At 50.8% G+C, this 18,863-nt stretch overlaps 1 protein-coding gene and 1 pseudogene across 4 annotated transcripts; one reads left to right on the plus strand and one right to left on the minus strand.

Moving 5' to 3' along the window:
• Nucleotides 1–4,070: 4,070 nt before the first annotated feature.
• On the plus strand, nucleotides 4,071–9,557 carry PNCK (pregnancy up-regulated nonubiquitous CaM kinase). 4 transcript variants are annotated; one of them, XM_073013336.1, is made up of 13 exons: nucleotides 4,071–4,169; nucleotides 4,357–4,651; nucleotides 6,233–6,302; nucleotides 6,591–6,722; nucleotides 7,092–7,166; nucleotides 7,274–7,412; nucleotides 7,621–7,744; nucleotides 7,933–8,008; nucleotides 8,103–8,215; nucleotides 8,297–8,375; nucleotides 8,462–8,549; nucleotides 8,698–8,842; nucleotides 9,161–9,557. In XM_073013336.1, the coding sequence occupies exons 3-12, from the start codon at nucleotides 6,235–6,237 to the stop codon at nucleotides 8,833–8,835; spliced, it is 1,032 nt and encodes a 343-aa protein (XP_072869437.1). In that variant the 5' UTR covers nucleotides 4,071–4,169; nucleotides 4,357–4,651; nucleotides 6,233–6,234; the 3' UTR covers nucleotides 8,836–8,842; nucleotides 9,161–9,557. The 4 variants fall into 4 exon arrangements, with proteins under 4 accessions (XP_072869437.1, XP_037844722.1, XP_037844721.1 ...); XM_037988794.1 differs by lacking the exons at nucleotides 4,071–4,169; nucleotides 4,357–4,651 and adding an exon at nucleotides 5,470–5,527; XM_037988793.2 differs by lacking the exons at nucleotides 4,071–4,169; nucleotides 4,357–4,651 and adding an exon at nucleotides 5,545–5,790.
• A 2,314-nt stretch (nucleotides 9,558–11,871) lies between these two features.
• LOC103232988 (large ribosomal subunit protein eL20 pseudogene) lies at nucleotides 11,872–17,195 on the minus strand (annotated as a pseudogene).
• Nucleotides 17,196–18,863: the final 1,668 nt, after the last annotated feature.

Genomic DNA, 18,863 nt, shown 5'->3' on the forward strand with positions numbered 1-18,863 from the left:
TCCTTACTTTCTGGCTCTGTGCTCATCCCTTAAATTTCCTGAACCAGTCCTAGAACCAGCCATTTTCTTTAAGGAGCCATTTTTGAGAGAATGGTGTTGGAGACAAAGTTCTGGGCTCTAGGTGTGCCCATTGTTCCTGGAGTATTGCTGCTTCTAGGCCCTCTCTGCTGACAGCAAGAACATATATATATATATATATATATATATATATATATATATATATATGCATGCTAACCCATATACATATAGATAGAGAGATATATATAAACCCATATATATACTAACCCATTTTATATATATACTAACTCATGTTATGTTACTAACATAACATCTATAAACAGATACATATGCGCATCAGTATCTATATTAAACTCAACATGAGTGCACACTGATGTCTCCAACTCTAATCCATCACCACCTGGGTCATTCTAGCTGTCTGTCCTTGCTTGTCTATAACCTCCCACTCTAAAAGTGAGAAACCCAGGCCAGGCGCAGTGGCTCATGCCTGTAATCCCAGCACTTTGGGAGGTCGAGGCGGGTGAATTATCTGAGGTCAGGAGTTCAAGACCAGCCTGGCCAACATGGTGAAACCCCAAATCTACCAAAAATATGAAAAATTAGCCAGGCATGGTGGTGCATGCCTGTGGTCCCAGCTACTCGGGAGGCTGAGCTGGGAGGATCTCTTGAGCCTAGGAGGTCAAGGCTGCAGCGAGCCATGATTGTGCCACTGCACTCTAGCCTGGGCTACACAGCAAGATCCTGTCTCTAAAAATAAAATAAAAAATTCAAATTAAAGTGAGAAGCCTGGCTCCCACCGTCTTCCATCCATTGCCATAGTTCTTGAATTCCGGTATAAAGGTGGAGAGGTTTCAGAATCATTCACCCCTACCCTGGTGGGGAGCGATCTTATCAATCAGAGTACAGCGCTTATATGTGCTTCCTTTTGCTTTTAGTCTGACAGATGCCACTCATTTTCAGAGTGACTGAGATCAACCCCTTTCTCCCTGACCCCCTTCAGTAAGGCTGTTTTGTACATTTCTGTTCCTTTTTTGTTTGTTTGTTTTGTACATTTCTAATTGTCTTTTGTTGCAATCTGCATTCCGTCTTGTGATCCCCCAACCTTCTAAAAGATCATTTTAAAAGGTGCCTATTTTAAGTTCCCTCTGTCTGCTGTAAAGTTCTGTGGGTTTTGACATATTCAGAGTGTCACGTGTCCACCATTACAGCATCATACAGAAGTTTCCCTGCCCTACAGAATCCCTGTGCTGCCCCTAGTCAAGCATGATCCCCTCTCTCAGACCCCTGGCAACCGTGGATCTGTTTTCTGTCTTTTTTTCGTCTATTTTGCTTTTTCGGGAATGTCATGTCAGGTAAATGGAGTCATAGAGTAGGCAGCTTTGTCAGGCTTTTTACTCTGCAATATGTATTTAAGATTCACTTATTTCTTTGCATGGGTTCACAGCTTTTCCCTCTTTATCACTGACTAGTATTCCATTGTCCAGATATACCACATTTTATTTGTTCACCTACTGAGGAACATCTTAAATGCTTCCAGTTTTTGCCAATTACGAATAAAGTTGCTAATGCTATCACATTGGTCTTTTAGGAAAAAAAAGGCTGCTATAAATATGTGTGTGGTGGTTTTTGTGTGGACATAAGTTTTCAAATCATTTGGGTAAATACCAAGGAGTATGATTGCTGAATTGTATGGTAAGAGTATACTTAACTTCGGAAGGAACTGCCAACCGTTTTTCAGGGTGGCTGTACCTTGTCGCATTCTCACCAGCAATGAATGGGAGTTCTTGCTGCTGCTTCAGGTCCTTGCCAGCATTAGGGTTGTCAGTGTTTGGGATTTTGGCTATCTAGTAGGTATGCAGCGGTATCTCCTTGTGGTTTTAATTTGCAATTCCCTAATGATGTATAATGTTAAACATCTTCTGATATGCTTATTTTCCATTTGCATTTCTTCTTTGCAGAGGCATCTGTTCAGATCTTTTTTTTTTTTTAGACGGAGTTTCGCTCTGTCGCCCAGACTGGAGTGCAGTGGCCGGATCTCGGCTCACTGCAAGCTCCACCTCCCGGGTTCACACCATTCTCCTGCCTCAGCCTCCCAAGTAGCTGGGACTACAGGCACCTGCCACCTCGCCTGGCTAATTTTTTGTATTTGTAGTAGAGATGGGGTTTCACCGTGTTAACCAGGATGGTCTCGATCTCCTGACCTCGTGATCCACCTGCCTCGGCCTCCCAAAGTGCTGGGATTACAGGCGTGAGCCACCGCGCCCGGCCATCTGTTTAGATATTTTGCTCATTTTTAAATTGGGTTGTTTTCTTATTGAGTTGGGTCTTTTCTTTTCATTTTTTTGAGACAGTCTTATTCTGTTGCCCAGGCTGGAGTGCAGTGGTACAATCTCGGCTCACTGCAACCTCTGCCTCCTGGGTTCAAGCGATTCTCCTGCGTCAGCCTCCCAAGTAGCTGGGATTACAGGCACCCATCACCATGCCCAGCTAATTTTTGTATTTTTAGTAGAGACAGGGTTTCACCATGTTGGCCCGGCTGGTCTTGAATTCCTGACCTCAGGTAATCTGCCCACCTCGGCCTCCCAAACTGCTGGGATTACAGGCGTGAGCCACCACACCTGGCATAAGTTTAATTTTCTTAGCAAGGCCATTTTTTAACTTTCTGTGGAAAGGTTACACTCGCCAGCAGTTTTGCCATGCAAGTACACCAAACAAAGGAGGGAAGCAATTTTTATCGCCTACGCAGTTTGTCCTTGCTACTGTGTCCTGTTTCCATTGGCTGGAGCCAGACCTCACAATCTAAACTAAAACCTGATTGGCTAATAGTTTAAAACTTTTAAAAATAGGTAAAAGCAATGGAAGGATAAAGGAAAAGAGGAAGTTGCTTACGAAATGACTTAGAAAAGTAATAATATTCCCAAACAGGAAAGGGACATAGGCTGCGAGCTGGGACATGCCTGTGAGCACGTCCAGCACAGATATCTTGGTTAAAGTACAAGGACATAGAATGTACTACGTGCCTGTAAGCATGTTTAACAGCTACATAGGATAGGGCTTAACAAAGAGTTACTAGCACAAAGCAAGGAGGCTTGAAGGAAGTTAGTCTTTAAAAGAAACTATTATTTCTAACACTTATGATTTATTTTTTAATAAGAAGGGAAACTTTGAAGAGGAACTTTTTACTTTCTACACTCCATCTCAAAAAAAGAAAAAAAGAAAGTGGGGTCTTGCTATGTTGCCCAGGATAGGCTGGAACTCCTGGGCTCAAGTGATCCTCCAGCCTCAGCCTCCCAAAGTGCTGGGATTACAAGCATGAGCCACCTTGCCAGGCCGGAAGGTGTAATTTCTCTTGTAAACACATGATACAGGCCTGGTGTGGTGGCTCACACCTGTAGTCCCAGCACTTTGGGAGGCTGAGGTGGGCAGATCACCTGAGGTCAGGAGTTCGAGACCAGCCTGACCAGCCTGGCATGGTGAAACCCTGCCTCTACTAAAAATACAAAAATTAGCTGGGCGTGGTGGCGTGCACGTGTAGTCCCAGCCTACTCAGGAGGCTGAGACAGGGGAATTGCTTGAACCCAGGAGGCAGAGGTTGTAGTGAGCTGAGATTGCACCACTGCACTCCAGGCTGGGTGACAGAGTAAGACTCTGTCTCAAACAACGACAAGAACAACAACAACAATAACAAACCAAAAAACCCCATGATACAATGATTTAAAACAAAAATTGTGCCATCAGTTTTTACATGAGGCCAGGGGCATCTGAGTCACCTCGTGGACCAATACCTGCCCATTGGCTCTTCTTTCCTAGTTTCCATCTGCTGCCCCTCAGAGAGGTCTCTTTGTGCCATCTCTGTCCACGTGGGCAGTTTTTTATTACTCACGCCACCATATTTCTCTGGGACACAGAAATATGTGTATTTCGATTTCTTTTTATAACCCGGGACCATGTTGTAGGACTCTGCTCATGCTGCTTCTGGCTTGAGCAAAGCACCATTGGCATATTAGACATTCTGGGGAATTATCTGTAGGTATCTGTGAACAAATTGCACTTCCTGCTGTCATGAGAAGGGGCTCAGCATCAGTTCCACTCCTGTTTTTTTTCTGTTTTAGATGTCGGTCCCAGGAAACCCTGTTCACATAGATGAGCAGGTAGGTCTGGAGCTTCTGAGTGCTGGGGTCCCTGGAGCCTTCTGCAGTGCCCTGGGAGGGGTGACTGGGAAAGGCCAGGGGGCAAGAGCTGCCAGGGCCTTCTCAGATTTCCCAGTTTTTACACAGAGTATATATGGGAGTTGAGGTCTGGAAAAATGATTTTTAAAAAACTCTTCCTGCCCCGCAGACTCTCTTGAAGACTCTGTGCCATGCCAGGGTCCATGGGTCACTGTGAAGATTGGACCCTGCCACTTGATGGAACCCCTGTGATGCTGACCTGCGGGGATGTGGAGCACAGACCCTGGGGAGGGTACCAGAACCTCATGGGACTGGATGGCGGGCAGCGAGGGGCGTCCAGTAACTGTTGGATGCAGAATTGAATTCAGTCACCCGCACTTATTTCCTGTGCTCGTCTTGGCTGGGTTCGCGGAGATACACTCTCTAGGAGCAGACGCTTTGGTGAGGACGACCAGGTGAAGAAGGTGATTTTTGCTGTTGGACGTTCTAAAGACAGGGCAGGGGTATGCGGGGAGAATTGGGAGAGGCAGAGCCGGGGAGGCCGGTTTGAGGAGGGGACATTTGAGCCGAGATCTGATGGAGTGAGGAGCCAAGCCAGGCAGATATCTGAGCGAAGAACATTCCAGGCAGGGGAGCAAAGGCTGGGACGCAGCTGCAAATGTGGTCCGGGTTAGGGCCAGTCAGGAGGCCAGTGGCCGGGAAAGGTGGGGAGGGGCCAGAGCAGTCATTAGGCCACCCCCTAAGGACTCATACTTTTACTTGGATTGACATAGAGAGCTGCGGGAGGGTGACATGATCTCAATAAAAGGAATGCTCTGGCTGCTGGGTAGAGAAGAGAGTGAGGGTGAGGGATTAATGGTGGAGCTAGAGGGAGCCCAGTGAGTGCCGGGAGCCCAGGGTGGCAGAGCTGTGGTGCAGGGTTGCAGGGTCCTGGAGCTAGGGATGGAGGCTGTTTTCGGGCAAGTGGCCTGGTCGGCCTGTCCTCGGAGAGGCGGTGAAAGCAGAGACTGGAAGGCAGAGAGCCTTGCCGACCTGTGGCCGAAGAGAGCTCTCTGGGAGACAGCCACCGGTGGTGCAAAGGTCCTGGGGTCGGCCCAGCTGGGCCGCAGCTCCAGGAGGCGGCGCGAGAGAGCAGTGGGCCGGGCGGTGGCGGCCGGCGCCCGAGTCGGAGCCCGGCGATTGCCTTACAAGGTGCCCTGCGGCGCCGCGGCCGCGCTCGGCCACTGCGTGCTTGGGCTGCCGGCGGGGGCGTGCGCGGAGGGGGCGGGGCCGGCGGGAAGCGGGCGGGGGGCTTGGCGAGGCGGCCACTGCACGAAACGACGCTGCGGCACCCGCTCCAGGTCCGCACCTGCTTCGGGGCGCGGGGACGCGCGAGGCGGGGGCGCACCAGGTCTGGCCCACAGCCGCCACAGCCCTGCGCGCCCGCAGCACACCTGTCACGCCTGGCGCGCCGCCTGCCCGCTCGCGCTCGGTCCACGCAGCTTGGGACGCGTGCGGCCCAGGCTGCCAGGTCCCCCTGCTCCGCGGCGCCGAAGGCCGGGCTGCGTCTGCGGCCGCGTGGGTGGCCGCGGTCTTGGCAGGTGGCTGCGCGCGGGGGTCGCAGGTGCATCCCGGGCGGCTTGGTGGCTTGGGCAGCGGGTGCCTGTGGGCGCTGTGCCATGGGTGGCGGGTCTAGGCGGCGGTGGGGGCGTGGGCTCTGTGGATGTGTGGATGGGGGAGGGACCGGCGTGGGTGAGCATGGAGCCTTCTGGAAAGCGGCCGGATATGTGGAGGCAGAGAGGCAGCATCCAGGCGCTGGTCGCTGTCAGGGTGCAGGGTGTGGGGGCGTGGGATGGCAGCTGTAGGCCTGGGATGTGGAGGCGTGTTTGCGGTGGCCTCGCTGCGAGGCGTCCGTCTGGGGGTGTGGACCTGGACGGGGGAGGGGAGGGTCGAGTGCAGCGGCAACGGCTGAGGCCTGCCTGACAGGGGTGGAGGAGGAAGCTGCCCTCGCCCCCGGTGCGGGGGAGGGAGGAGGGACCCCCATCACCTCTCCCCTGCCCCTGCAGACATGCTGCTGCTGAAGAAACACACGGAGGACATCAGCAGCGTCTATGAGATCCGCGAGAGGCTCGGCTCGTGAGTGTGCGCGCGTGTGATCGTGTGTGTGTGTACCTGTGTGAGATGGCATGTGTATGTGACTACGCGAGTGGGTGTGAGATGATGTGTGTGTGAATATATAGGGGTGTGTGAATGTGAGTGAGTCTGTGAGATGGCATGTGTTGAGTTTCGTGGGGGGTGGCACAGGGCCAGGTAGGGCCTCCCCATCTTCTTCACAGGGGGCCCTCCCTGCTCCCCTCTCTCTCCCTCCTGCCTCTTCTCTCTTCCCACTTCCTTCCCACCTCCCACCGCTCGTGTCTGCGGCAGGGGTGCCTTCTCCGAGGTGGTGCTGGCCCAGGAGCGGGGCTCCGCACACCTCGTGGCCCTCAAGTGCATCCCCAAGAAGGCCCTCCGGGGCAAGGAGGCTCTGGTGGAGAACGAGATCGCAGTGCTCCGAAGGTGCGCACCTCGCGGGGCCCTGGGATGTGGCATAGGTCGATGAGGGGTGCAAGGAGTCCCTGGCTCTAGTCTAGGCCTGGCCACCAACCTTTGGGAAGCCTGGGGCAGTGCTCTCTCTGGGCCTGCACGTCCCTGTGGCAGCCACAGGGAGCTAGTGGATATTGATCTGTGCTTTTCAAATGGGCTTTAGAAGGAAGGCCAGGGCTCAGGCTGGAGCTCTGCCTTCCTGGACCGGGCAGGGGTGGCATGTGGTTAGGGAATGGGGAACAGAGGTGGGAGGAGGAGAAGAGGGAGGAGTCTTTTCCCGGGGCCTCAGGACAGAGCACCCCTTGACTCTGTTGGCCCACAGGTGCTTCCTTGCCGTTGCAGGATCAGCCACCCCAACATTGTCGCTCTGGAGGATGTCCACGAGAGCCCTTCCCACCTCTACCTGGCCATGGAACTGTGAGGAGGGCCTGGGCAGGCTGTGGGAGCCGGGGAGGGACTGAGCAGTGAGTGGGGCTGAAGGCCAGGCTGAGTGCCTGGGTCAGCCAAACCCCTGGCACCCCCAGGGTGACGGGTGGCGAGCTGTTTGATCGCATCATGGAGCGCGGCTCCTACACAGAGAAGGATGCCAGCCATCTGGTGGGTCAGGTCCTCGGCGCCGTCTCCTACCTGCACAGCCTGGGGATCGTGCACCGGGACCTCAAGGTGCCTGGCTGGGGCCTCTGCGCCCCACCCTCCCACTTGCCCACCTGGTCCTGCCTTTGTTTTCCCGGGAGCACGGCTGGGGCCTTTCTTGATCTCCCACTCCACCAAGGCTCTGGGGAACCTGAGAGTGTGTAGTCCTCATCCTGTCCCAGCACCGGCACCGCATCAGGACTGACCTGGCCCTTTTCCCGGTGTCCGTGTGTCACAGCCCGAAAACCTCCTGTATGCCACGCCCTTTGAGGACTCAAAGATCATGGTCTCTGACTTTGGACTCTCCAAAATCCAGGCTGGCAACATGCTAGGCACCGCCTGTGGGACCCCCGGATATGTGGGTGAGGGACGGCACCCTGAGGCTTGCTGGGAGTGGGGTGGCCTGGGGGACCCTAGATAGCCGGGAAGGCTGTTGTGCCCGTTGCCTTTGTGTGGGCCATTCCTGGGCTTGAGTAGGCTGAGCCAGCGACACTGAGCAGCATGGCTGCGTGTGTGCCTGTGCGTGCGTCTGTCTGTCTCTGGCCCCCAGCCCCAGAGCTCTTGGAGCAGAAACCCTACGGGAAGGCCGTAGATGTGTGGGCACTGGGCGTCATCTCCTACATCCTGTGAGTTACTGCTGGGAAGGCTTGTCTCCTACCTGCCTGCCCCTACTGGGTTGGGGAGGGTGGGACAGCTGGGTGATTCATCTGTGGGTGCCAGGCTGTGTGGGTATCCCCCCTTCTACGACGAGAGCGACCCTGAACTCTTCAACCAGATCCTGAGGGCCAGCTATGAGTTTGACTCTCCTTTCTGGGATGACATCTCAGAATCAGGTGAGCTTCAGGCTGGCCCGTGCTTGGGGGTGATGCAAGGGAGTGGGGACCCGATGGGCTGACCCAGCCTCCCTGCTCCAGCCAAAGACTTCATCCGGCACCTTCTGGAGCGAGACCCCCAGAAGAGGTTCACCTGCCAACAGGCCTTGCAGCATCTTTGGTGAGTGGGAGCCCTGCCGAGCTGCCCCAGGGCCGGGGGACTGCCCCTGCAGAGAGGCCCCCCCCCGACCTTCAGCCTTTCCCCAGGATCTCTGGGGACACAGCCTTCGACAGGGACATCTTAGGCTCTGTCAGTGAGCAGATCCAGAAGAACTTTGCTCGGATGCACTGGAAGGTCAGTGTGGAGACAGACCCAGTGTGGTCACCCGCTGCATCCCAGCTGTAGCCTGATCGCTGTGACTGCCCAGTGGCCACTGTGGTCCTCACAGTCTTGGGGCTGGGGCCTGGCCCAGGCCTGGCCTGATCTCCCTCTCTTCTGGCAGCGAGCCTTCAATGCCACCTCATTCCTGCGCCACATCCGGAAGCTGGGGCAGAGCCCAGAGGCCGAGGGGGCCTCTGAGCAGGGCCTGGCCCGGCACAGCCACTCAGGCCTCCATGCTGGCCAGCCCCCCAAGTGGTGATCCCCAGGTGTGTTTGGGTGGACCCTGCACCCCCAGGAGCTGGCTCCTTGAAGAGCTTAGAGGGTGGTGGCACTCCATGTGGCCAAGAGCTAAGTCGGGTGGCCCCCACAGGCCAGAGGGCTGAGGGCAGAGGGCAGAGGGAGGAGCCAGGGCCCCAGGAGAGGTGGAAGGACAGGGAGGGCCTGTGGGTGCCCGAGATTGGGCAAGGGAGTGGAGGGGGAGAGGGCCTCTAAGAAATCCGGGATTTGACCGAGGTGGGGGTGGGGGCACAGGGCTGGCAGGTCGGCTCCTAACTACCCCCTTTCCCTCTGCTTCTCCCTCTCAGGCAGATACCAAGGCCAAGTGGACTGACCCCCAGATTTCCTTCCCTTGGATGCTTTTGGTCCCCTCCCCCAACCCTTCACCCCTGGGGCTGGCCTCTGCTGGAGTTTGAGATTCGAGGGTGTGGCGCATGGTGCTGGGGTTGGAATGGAGCACCCCCAAGTCTGTCCCCAGGCTCTGCCCTGCCTGGGGGCAGTGGATCCCCTCCCCTGTTGCCTCTCCCGCCCCTGCCCCCCACCCCACCAAAAGCCGAGGAGGTACTGGCAGGCGGGCCTCAGGGGCTGTCTTTCCTGCACGGCTGTTCTGTGCTTCGCTGAGTGTGGGTGGTCCTGCTTGTGTCATGGTCATGGCCTTCCAGCCCCCTCCAGTTTTCCCCAAACCAATAAAGAAAGATACAGCAATGGGCCAGTGGTGAACTGGGGATGCGGCGAGTGTGGAGGGGACCTGGTCACTTGTGGGAAGGAAACCAATGAGACCCTGCCACACGGCTTTACCCACTGCCACCTGAACCTCTGCTCCCTCTCATCGTGGCAGACAAGTTTCCAACTGTCCAAAAACTTCCTGTCCCCTTTCCCCAAAGCACCAACAAGTGACAGCGTGGCCAGGCAGCTCTGCCACCCCAGAGGTGTAACTGCCCAGCCTTGGGGTCCTGGGACAAAGTGGAGGCAGCACACGCCTGCTGGGCTGCCAGCAGGGGGCGCTGGCAGGAGGCTGAGTGCTGGCTCCAGACCCTCAGGGATGGGCTGCAGTGCCCCTGCCATGCAGGGCCGGGCCTGGAGTGCCTCAGCCAGGTGCCTGGGACTGGGAAGGGCTCACAGGTGCATGGAGGGCGACCAGAGCCCAGAACTGTCACCTTCCATCCCTCCCTCCCTTCCCTTTCTTGATGGCCAGAGGCCATCTTGTCAAGCAGAAGAATAGGGAACCCCAGGGTCAGGGGGTGAGAGGAGCTCCTTGTCCAGGAGAGGGCCACACGGGGCCCTCTTCCCCTCTGCTGTGTGGGGGGCTTTGGAACCCTTAGGCTCCAGGCTGGGGTAGACCTGGGCTGGAAGCTGGGGCTCTGGGAGCAGTGGCAGCTTGGCAGTGGCTTCTGAAGTGAAGAGCCGTGGCCTGTCCTCTGGTCTCAGTGGCCCCAGGCCCACCAACCTCCATTCTGGAGCGGCCAGGGCTCCAGAGCCCTGCCTTGCTGGGTCCCAAACCTCTGCTGGCCCCTCTAGCCCTTTCTCTTGGGCCCATCAGGGGAAGACCTCTAGAGCCACTCCTTGGCCCCAGCCAGAGTTCCAGGCAAGCTGGCCACCCCTCCCTACCTTCTGAGACCCTTGCTCCCTGCCAGCCCCCAGAGTGTAGCCTGATGACCCACGGCTTGACTGGCGAGAATGGTAGAGAAGATTACCCTCCCTGTTGAACTTTGGGCCCCAAAGGGAGGCGGTGAGGGTCAAACCAAGGCTGGTCTGGGCCTTGTGGGTGAAGGCTGGAGTGGGGTTCAGGGTTGGAGCCAGGGGACCTGGCTTCCACCAGGGAGAACAGGCTGGAGGTGGGTGGGCAGCCTCCTCCTCTATCCCCACAGCCACTCCCAGGCCATCCTTCGCTCCAGACTCTGGGCCGCACAGGGGACCTCAGTCAGCCAGTACCATGGCCTCCTCACCTCCAAGACCTGTCCCACTTGCCATCACCCCTACCCGGGGCCTTGTTGCCTGCGGGCACCCCTGCTGCGGGTCCCCCTTCCCATCTTCTCCATTGTTCACACTGGACTCCCACGATACCTACTTGCTCTTGTTTTGGTCAGATGTTGACTGAGCCTCTACTCTGTGTCAGGTGCTGGGCGCTGAATAGGTGCCTGCCCTCCAGGAGGACGCCCTCTATTGGAGGGGTGGTTTTACGGGGATGATAAAAATGATCTTTGTGGGTCTGGGAGCCGTGAGCAGGAGTGCCAGAGCCAACCTTCCAGAAGAAACCGGCACTTGCTCAGGAACAGCCAGCTCTTCCAGTCCAGGCACTTGGCCAGATCGCCTCCGCTTGGAGCTCAAGCCAGCTCTGGGCTGCCTTGACACAGGGTGCAATATGGCCTCCCGTCAGCAGGGGGAGCCACGGCCCCATCTTTAGACGTCCATTAGCCTCCCCTAGTTCCTTCAGCACCTGGGCAGCCTCTCAAACCCGTTCCTCTTCGCCACTGCCCCCACCCCACACCCTGCACATCCTGCCCTGGGGAAGTCCAACCTTGGGGGAGAGGTGCTGCCCATCTGTGATAGGGGTGAGAGGGGGAACCCCCAGGTCAAGCAGAGGTGGCACCCCTCCTTCATCCCTCCAAGACCCCCTATGAGAAAGGCAATTTGGGTCCCTTAGGCAGTGGGATGGCAGCCAAGGAGAGAGAAAGGACTGGTTTAGCCAAAGGCAAAAGTGGTGTGTGTGTGAAGTGATGGCAAGGGAGCTGCGCTGGACCCTGTGAGGGCTTCTCAGGCTCAGGGCCGTTGCTGAGGCTGGCAGCAAGAGGAATGGGCCAGACCAATCCTGGCAGGGGAAGGAGCTGGAGCTGTAGTCTAGGAGCAGTGGGGAGCCACCTAAGGGGTTTTTAGCCAGAGAGCATTTTTGTCCAGTGTGGGTTAGGTGCTGAGCTGGGGCTGGCTGCTGGGAATTGGAGTGTCTGGAACCAGACCAGAATCGAGGGTCGGGGGAACCCTGGTGGGCATCACAAAAGGAAGCTGTCTCTGCTGTTCTGGGTCACACAGGGTGGGTCACGTGCTCCATCTTGAAGCAAACCTGTAGGTAGCAGAGTTTCAAGGGAAGCTCAACCTGTGGGTCCACCCTAGGGACAGGGAGACACGGAGGTGGTCCTAGGAGCTCTTTGGGAGTCACGTGGACAGGTCTTGGTGATGGGTTGCAGGTAGGGAATGAAGCGAGAGGATCCAGGTAGGTCATGGTTCTGGCAGCAGAACATTCATCAAGAAGAGTTCAATGGGCATCACTTTGGGGGAGGAGTGATGAGATTGATTCTGGATGTGGTGAGTTCGAGTTGCCTGAGGGTTATGAAAGTAGACTTACTTTTCACCCTTCTCTTTGCAATATGTGTCTAGCATTGTATCTAGTAGTTCTGGAAGGTTTATTCCTTGTAATAAAAAGAACACTGATCCCTCGAGCCCAGGAGTTTGAGACTAGCCTGGGTAAGATGGAGAGAACCTATCTCTACAAAAAAAAAAGAAAAAAAAAAAAAAGCTAGTAACGACTCTTTATTGAAGAGCTTCCTGTGTATTAACTTGAACCTCACCTGTGAGATAGCTGCTATCATGATCATCATCCCCACTTCACATATGGAGAAACTGAGGCATAGAGAGGCTAAGTGAGCCAAAGTTACACAACTTGTGGCAGAGTGAGGATTTGAACCCACGCTCTCCCACTGCATCCTCTTGCTTGCATCCATGCAAGCGAGGTCTTGCTTGGGACATAATTGTGTGGGGAATTGAAGAAAACAAGGCGGCATTTGTTCCCCACTTCTCTTTGTGAATGCAAACTCTGTGTGTCTGAAGGAAAGAGAACCCTGGGCTGGGGGACCCCACGCTGGATTTGAGTTTGGGTCTTGCACATGGTTTGTGTTGCCTTTTTTTAAAAAAAATTTTTATTTTTTTATTTTTTTTATGAGATGGAGTCTCACTATGTTGCCCAGGATGGAGTGCAGTGGCTATTCACTTCACAAGTGTGATCCTACTACTGATCAGCACACGAGTTTTGACCTACGCTGTTTCCGACCTGGGGTGGTTCACCCCTCCATAGGCAACCTAGTGGTCCTCTGCTCCCAGAATATTGATGCTGAAGTTAATATGGACACCTGATGGACATAGCACACTACAGCCCAGAACTCCTGGGTTCAAGTGATTCTCAACCTCCCGAGTAGCTAGGACTACAGGTGTGAGCCACCATGCCACGTGGCTTGTGTTGCCTTTAAGGTCCTCTGTGCCTCAATTTTATGTCCTGTTAAGTGGGAACCAGGGAGGTCTTTTCACAGTGGTGGAAATGGGGCATGGGAGCTGGGCCCTACAAAGATCCCTTTGGAGTTCAGTGTGAGCAATGGTCTAGAAGTGGGGCAGGGCAGGGCTGGTGGCTGGGAGACAAGCCTGAACCATGTATAGGACAAGGCAAGAGACGTGGGACTACTGGAAGGATGGAGCTTGGTCATGGAGTCAATGGGAGTGGGAGGGGTGGAGTTGTGAGGGAGTTGAGGATGCTGCCAGGGAACCCACGAGAGCAACAGGTCTGTTGAAGAGACGAAGTGACCAAGTCAGGCCCCCTAGCCAGACTTGGTGGCCGAGTTGGCACTATAAGCCACATGTTTCTTCCTGCCAGGTACTGTCTGGGCATGTGGTGACCATGTTCTCCACCCCACCCCAGCTTCATTCAGGGATCCCTATCACCAGCCCAACACCAGGTGGGCAAGATAAGAAGTATGGAATGTTTCAGAAATAACAAAGAATCCCGTCTGGTTGAAGGAGGTTGTGAGAGGAGGTGGGTAGAGATCAGCCTGGAAAGTGAACTTTCTCAAGAGGGCACTGGGAGCCACTGACGTTTTAAACAGAACAAGTGACAGGATCTGATTTTTGCTTTAAGAGAATTTTTCAGTATTTTTCAACCCTATTATCTGCCCCCTTTTGAGAAATAGAAAAAGCCCAGGCTTACTATCACGCTGGTCTTTGAAAAAACAAAAGCTCATGCCCCTCTCTCCAGAGCTCCTCCCTCACACCCCATGGAGATTTCCATAGTTTCCCTCACCCCAGGGAGCCAAGTCTTTCCTCACATGATGCCCTGAGTAGAGGCTCAACTGCTTTTTGCCAGTTTCTCCTTGTAGTTCTTTCAATTATTGCTTTATGTATTTATAAGTTATGTTATTCAGTATATATGAGTTTAGAATTGGTATATATTTTAGGTAAGTTGAATATTTGATCAAAATATAGTGATATACATTAATACTAGCAATGATTTTCCCTTCTAGTCTACTTGGTCTGATATTAACATAGCAACTATAACTTTTCTTGGTTAACATTTGACTGGTATATTTTTTCCAATCCTTTTCCGTTCAAATTAAAAATTTGTTTTTTATTGAGGTACAATTCACGTACCATAAAATTCACCCTGTAAAATGTACAATTCAGCAGTTTTTAGTGTATTTACAGTGTTTTGCAGCCATCACCACTATCTAATTCCAGAACATTTTCATCACCCCGAAAGGAAACCTTGTATGCATTTGCAGTAGCTCCCCATTTACAACCCCTCCCCCGCTGCTTGGCAACCACTAATTGACTTCTATCTGTGGATTTGCTTATTTCAATATTTTAAATTAATGAAATCATACCATACGTGGACTTTTGTGTCTGGCTTACCCTTACTATGATGTTTTCAGGGTTCATCCATATTGTAGCATGGATCAGTACTTCATTCTTTTTTACAGCTGAAGAATATTTTACTGTATGGATAGACCACATTTTATTAATCATTGATGGACATTTGGGTTGTTTCTACTTTTAGCTATTGTGAATAATACTGCTATGAACAATTGTGTGCAAGTTTTTGTGTGGATGTGTATTTTCAATTGTCTTGAGTATACACCTAGGAGTAGAATTGTTGGGCCATATGATAACTCCATGTTTAACTTTTGAAGGAAATGCCAAGCCATTTTCCAAAGCAACAGCACCACTTTACATTCCCACCGGCAATGCATGTGGTTCAAATTTCTCTCCATCCTTGTCAACACTTGTTATTGTGTGTGATTTTTAAAATAGCCATCCTAGTGTGTGTGAAATGGTATCTCACTGTGGTTTTGATTTATATTGCTCTAATGACCAATGATATTGAGCATCTTTTCATGTACTTATTAGTCATTTGTATATCTTATTTGGAAAAATGTTCATTCAAAACTTCTGTTCATTTTTTAATTGGATAATTTATCTTTTTATTGTTGAGCTGTAAGGGTTCTTTATGTATTCTGGATATTAGATCCTTATCAGATATATGATTTGTAAATATTTTCTCCCATTCTGTGGATTATCTTTTCACTCTTTGATAGTGTCTTTTGATGCACATGGGTTTTTTTGTTTGTTTGTTTTTTGTTTTGTTTTGTTTTGTTTTGTTTTTTGAGACAGAGTTTCACTGTTGTCACCCAGGCTGGAGTGCAATGGCACGATCTTGGCTCACTGCAACCTTCGCCTCCCGGGTTCAAATGATTCTCCTGTCTCAGTCTCCCAAGTAGCTGGGATTGCAGGTGCCTGCCACCATGGCTGGCTAATTTTTTTGTATTTTTAGTAGAGACAGGGTTTCACCATGTTGGCCAGGCTGGTCTCGAACTTCTGACCTCAGGTGATTTTCCCGTCTCAGCCTCCCAAAGTGCTGGGGTTACAGGCGTGAGCCACCGTGCCCAGCCAGAGAGTGTTGCTATGTTAAAACAATATTGTTTTCCAATCCATGAACACAGAATATCATTCCACTTATTTTGTTCTTTAATTTTTTAAATGATGTTTTACAGTTTTCAGTGTATACATTTCGCACTTCTTTTGTTGTTAAATTTATTTGTGAATTTTATTCTTTGTATGCTCTTGTACACAGAATTGTTTTCATAATTTCATTTTTGAATTGTTCATTAAAAGTGTATATAAATAACCATTGATTTTTAAAAATATATTGATCTTGTATTCTGTGGCCTTCCTAAACTTTTTATTAGTTCTCGCTCTGTCTCTCTCTTTTGATGGGGGACCGGGGTCTTGCTCTGTCACCCAGGCTAGAGGCCGGAGTGCAGTGGTGCAATCACAGCTCACTGCGGTCTTGAACTCCTGGGCTCAAGCAAATCCTCCCTTCTCAGCCTCCAGAGTAGCTGGGACTACAGGAGCAGGCCACCATGTTAGGTTCTAATTTACTTTATTTTATTTTGTTTTTAGAGATGGAGTCTCACTATGCTGCACACGCTGGTGTTGAACTCCTGGGCTCAAGTAATCCTCCTGCCTCAGCCTCCCAAGGCACTGGGATTATAGGCACAAGCCACCATGCCTGGCCCTTTTTATTAGTTCTAATAGGTTTTATTTGTGTGGATTCTTTGTGATTTTCTACACACAGCACGTGTCATCTGCAAGTAAAGAGAATTTTACTTATTCCTTTCTAATTGGGATGCTTATTTCCTTGCTCCCTTCCTTTTCTCTCTTTTTCCTTTTTGTTTCTCCTGCTTATTGCACTACCAAGAACCTCCAATACTACATTAAATACAAGTGGTAAAAGAATCCTTTCCTTGTTCCTAATCTTAGAGGGAAAACGTTTAGTCTTTCATCATTAAGTGTCATGTTAGCTGTGGATTTTTCATAGATGCCCTTTGTCATGAGTAACTTCCATTCTGTTCTGTTCCTAGTTTGTAGAAAGGTGTTTTTGTTTTGTTTTGTTTTGTTTTTTGTTTTGTTTTGTTTTGTTTTTTGTTTTGTTTTGTTTTGTTTTTTCACCGGGCGTTCCTGAGTTTATTTGGGGCACAGCCGGGCGAGGCCCCTGCGCCCAGAAGAAGGTGTTGGGCCTCTTGGTGATGAAGCATGATTTGTGCTGACGGCGCAGGACCCGGTTGGGCAGCGGGAACTTGATCTTGGAGTCGTGGAACTGCTTGATGGCCGACCAGCGGCACTTGCTGGCTGCGATCTCCCTCACCTTCATGATCTGGATGGAGTGGACCCGGGCGCCATGCCGGGCGCCCATGTCTCAGTAGCACTGGGTGACAGCCCCGCGGTGGTCAGGTCCCGGTATTCCCGGTACATGTTGTGGGTGCCGCTCCGGGAGTCATAGCGCAGCCAGATGCCGAAGTTCTTCACCCGCAGGGGGCGCTTCTCAAACGCCTGCCCACAGTAGACAATCTGCCCTGAAGACTTCTTAATCTTCTTTAACTGAGATACGAAGTGCCGGAAGGGGGACTTGGCAACGACATGATTAGGCGCAAAGATTCGCATGCGGTAGAGAGGCGATGTGTGGCATTTGGGGGTGGGCAGGCAGCGACCCACCACCTTGTACTCTTGTAGTGCGCTCGGGACCTTCATGGCGTCCTCTGCGCTCGCCGCCACCCGCAAAAGGACTGTTTCAAGTCATGAATGGATGTTAGATTCTGTTGAATCTTTTAATGCACCTATTGAGAGGATCATGTGGTTTTTGTCCTTTTTCTGTTAATGTGGTGTATTACACTGAGTTTCAGATGTTAAATCAAGCTTGTATTCTTGGTATAAATCCCACTTGATGATGGTGTCTAATCCTTATGTGCTGCTAGATTTAGTTTTTAAATATTGTGTTAAAGATTTTTGCATCCAGGAGTTCATGAAGCATATTGAGATGTAGTTGTTTTCTTGTGATATCCTTGGTATGAGGGTAATACTGGGCTGATAGAATGAGATAGGAAGTGTTCCTACTCCTCTATTTTCTGAAAGAGTCTGTGAAGGATTGGCGTTCATCATTCTTCAGTTATTTGATAGAATTCACCAGTGAAGCCATCTGGGCTTGGATTTTCTTTGTGGGAATATTTTCAATGACTAATTCAATTTATTTGCTTGGTATAAGTCTATTCAGATTTTTAATTTATTTTTAAGTCAGTTTTGGTCATGTGTCTTTCTAGGAATTTCTCCATTTCATCTGAGTTGTCCAATTTTTTTGGCATGAAGTCATCAAAGCATTCTCTTATAATCCTTTAAATTTCTATAGGTCAGTAGTAATGCCCCCCTTTTCTCTTCTTGATCTTGGTAATTTGATTCTCTTTTCTTTTTGGTCACTCTAGCCAAGATCAATTTTGCTGATTTTTCAAAGAGCTGACTTTTGTTTTCATTGATTTTTGTCTATTGTTTTCCTGTTTTCAATTCCATTAGTTTCTGTGCTAATCTTTATCTCCTTCCTTCTGCTTGCTTTGGATTTAGTATGCTCTTCTTTTTCTAGTTTGTCAAGGTAGATGCAAGGTTATTAATTTGAGATCTTTCTTTTTTTGCTGGTGTAGGCCTTTAAAGCTGTAAATTTCCCTCTGAGTACTGCTTTAGCTGCATTCCATAGATTTTGATATGTTGTGTTTTCATTTTCATTCTCTTCAGGCTTTTCTAATTTCCTTTGTTTTTTCTTTGACTTGCCACTTATTTAGAAGAGTGTTGCATAATTTCCAAGTATTTTGGACTTCCTAGGTTTCTATCTTTTTGGATTTATAATTTAATTCTGTTGTGGTCAGAGAACATATTTTATATTATTTAAATTCCTTTAAATATATTGAGACTTGTTTTATGACCTAGGTTATGGTCTATCCTGGAGAATGTTTCATGTGCACTTGAAAAAAATGTATACTTGGCAATTTTTGAATGGTGTGTTCTATAGGTATCAGTTAGGTCAAATTTGTTGATAGTATTATTCAGATTTTATATATCCTTGCTGATGTTCTGTCTAGTCCTATCAACTATTGAAAATAGAGCATTGAAATGTCCATCTGTTATATTTGAATTTTCTTTTGTATTTTTAGTAGAGACGGGATTTCCCCATGTTGGCCAGGCTGGTCTCGAACTCCTGACCTCAAGTGATCCACCCACCTCGGCCTCACAAAGTGCTGGGATTATAGGCATGAGCCACTGCGCTGGCCAATTTTCCTCTGTTGATTTTTAATTACATTGAAGCAGAAATTTAGACATAAATAGGCATTCATTCACTCCAAGTTCGAGTTATTTTCTTAGGGTTTTCTCTAGCGA

This window comes from Chlorocebus sabaeus, chromosome X (genome assembly GCF_047675955.1).
Source record: "Chlorocebus sabaeus isolate Y175 chromosome X, mChlSab1.0.hap1, whole genome shotgun sequence".
Lineage (NCBI taxonomy): Eukaryota > Metazoa > Chordata > Mammalia > Primates > Cercopithecidae > Chlorocebus > Chlorocebus sabaeus.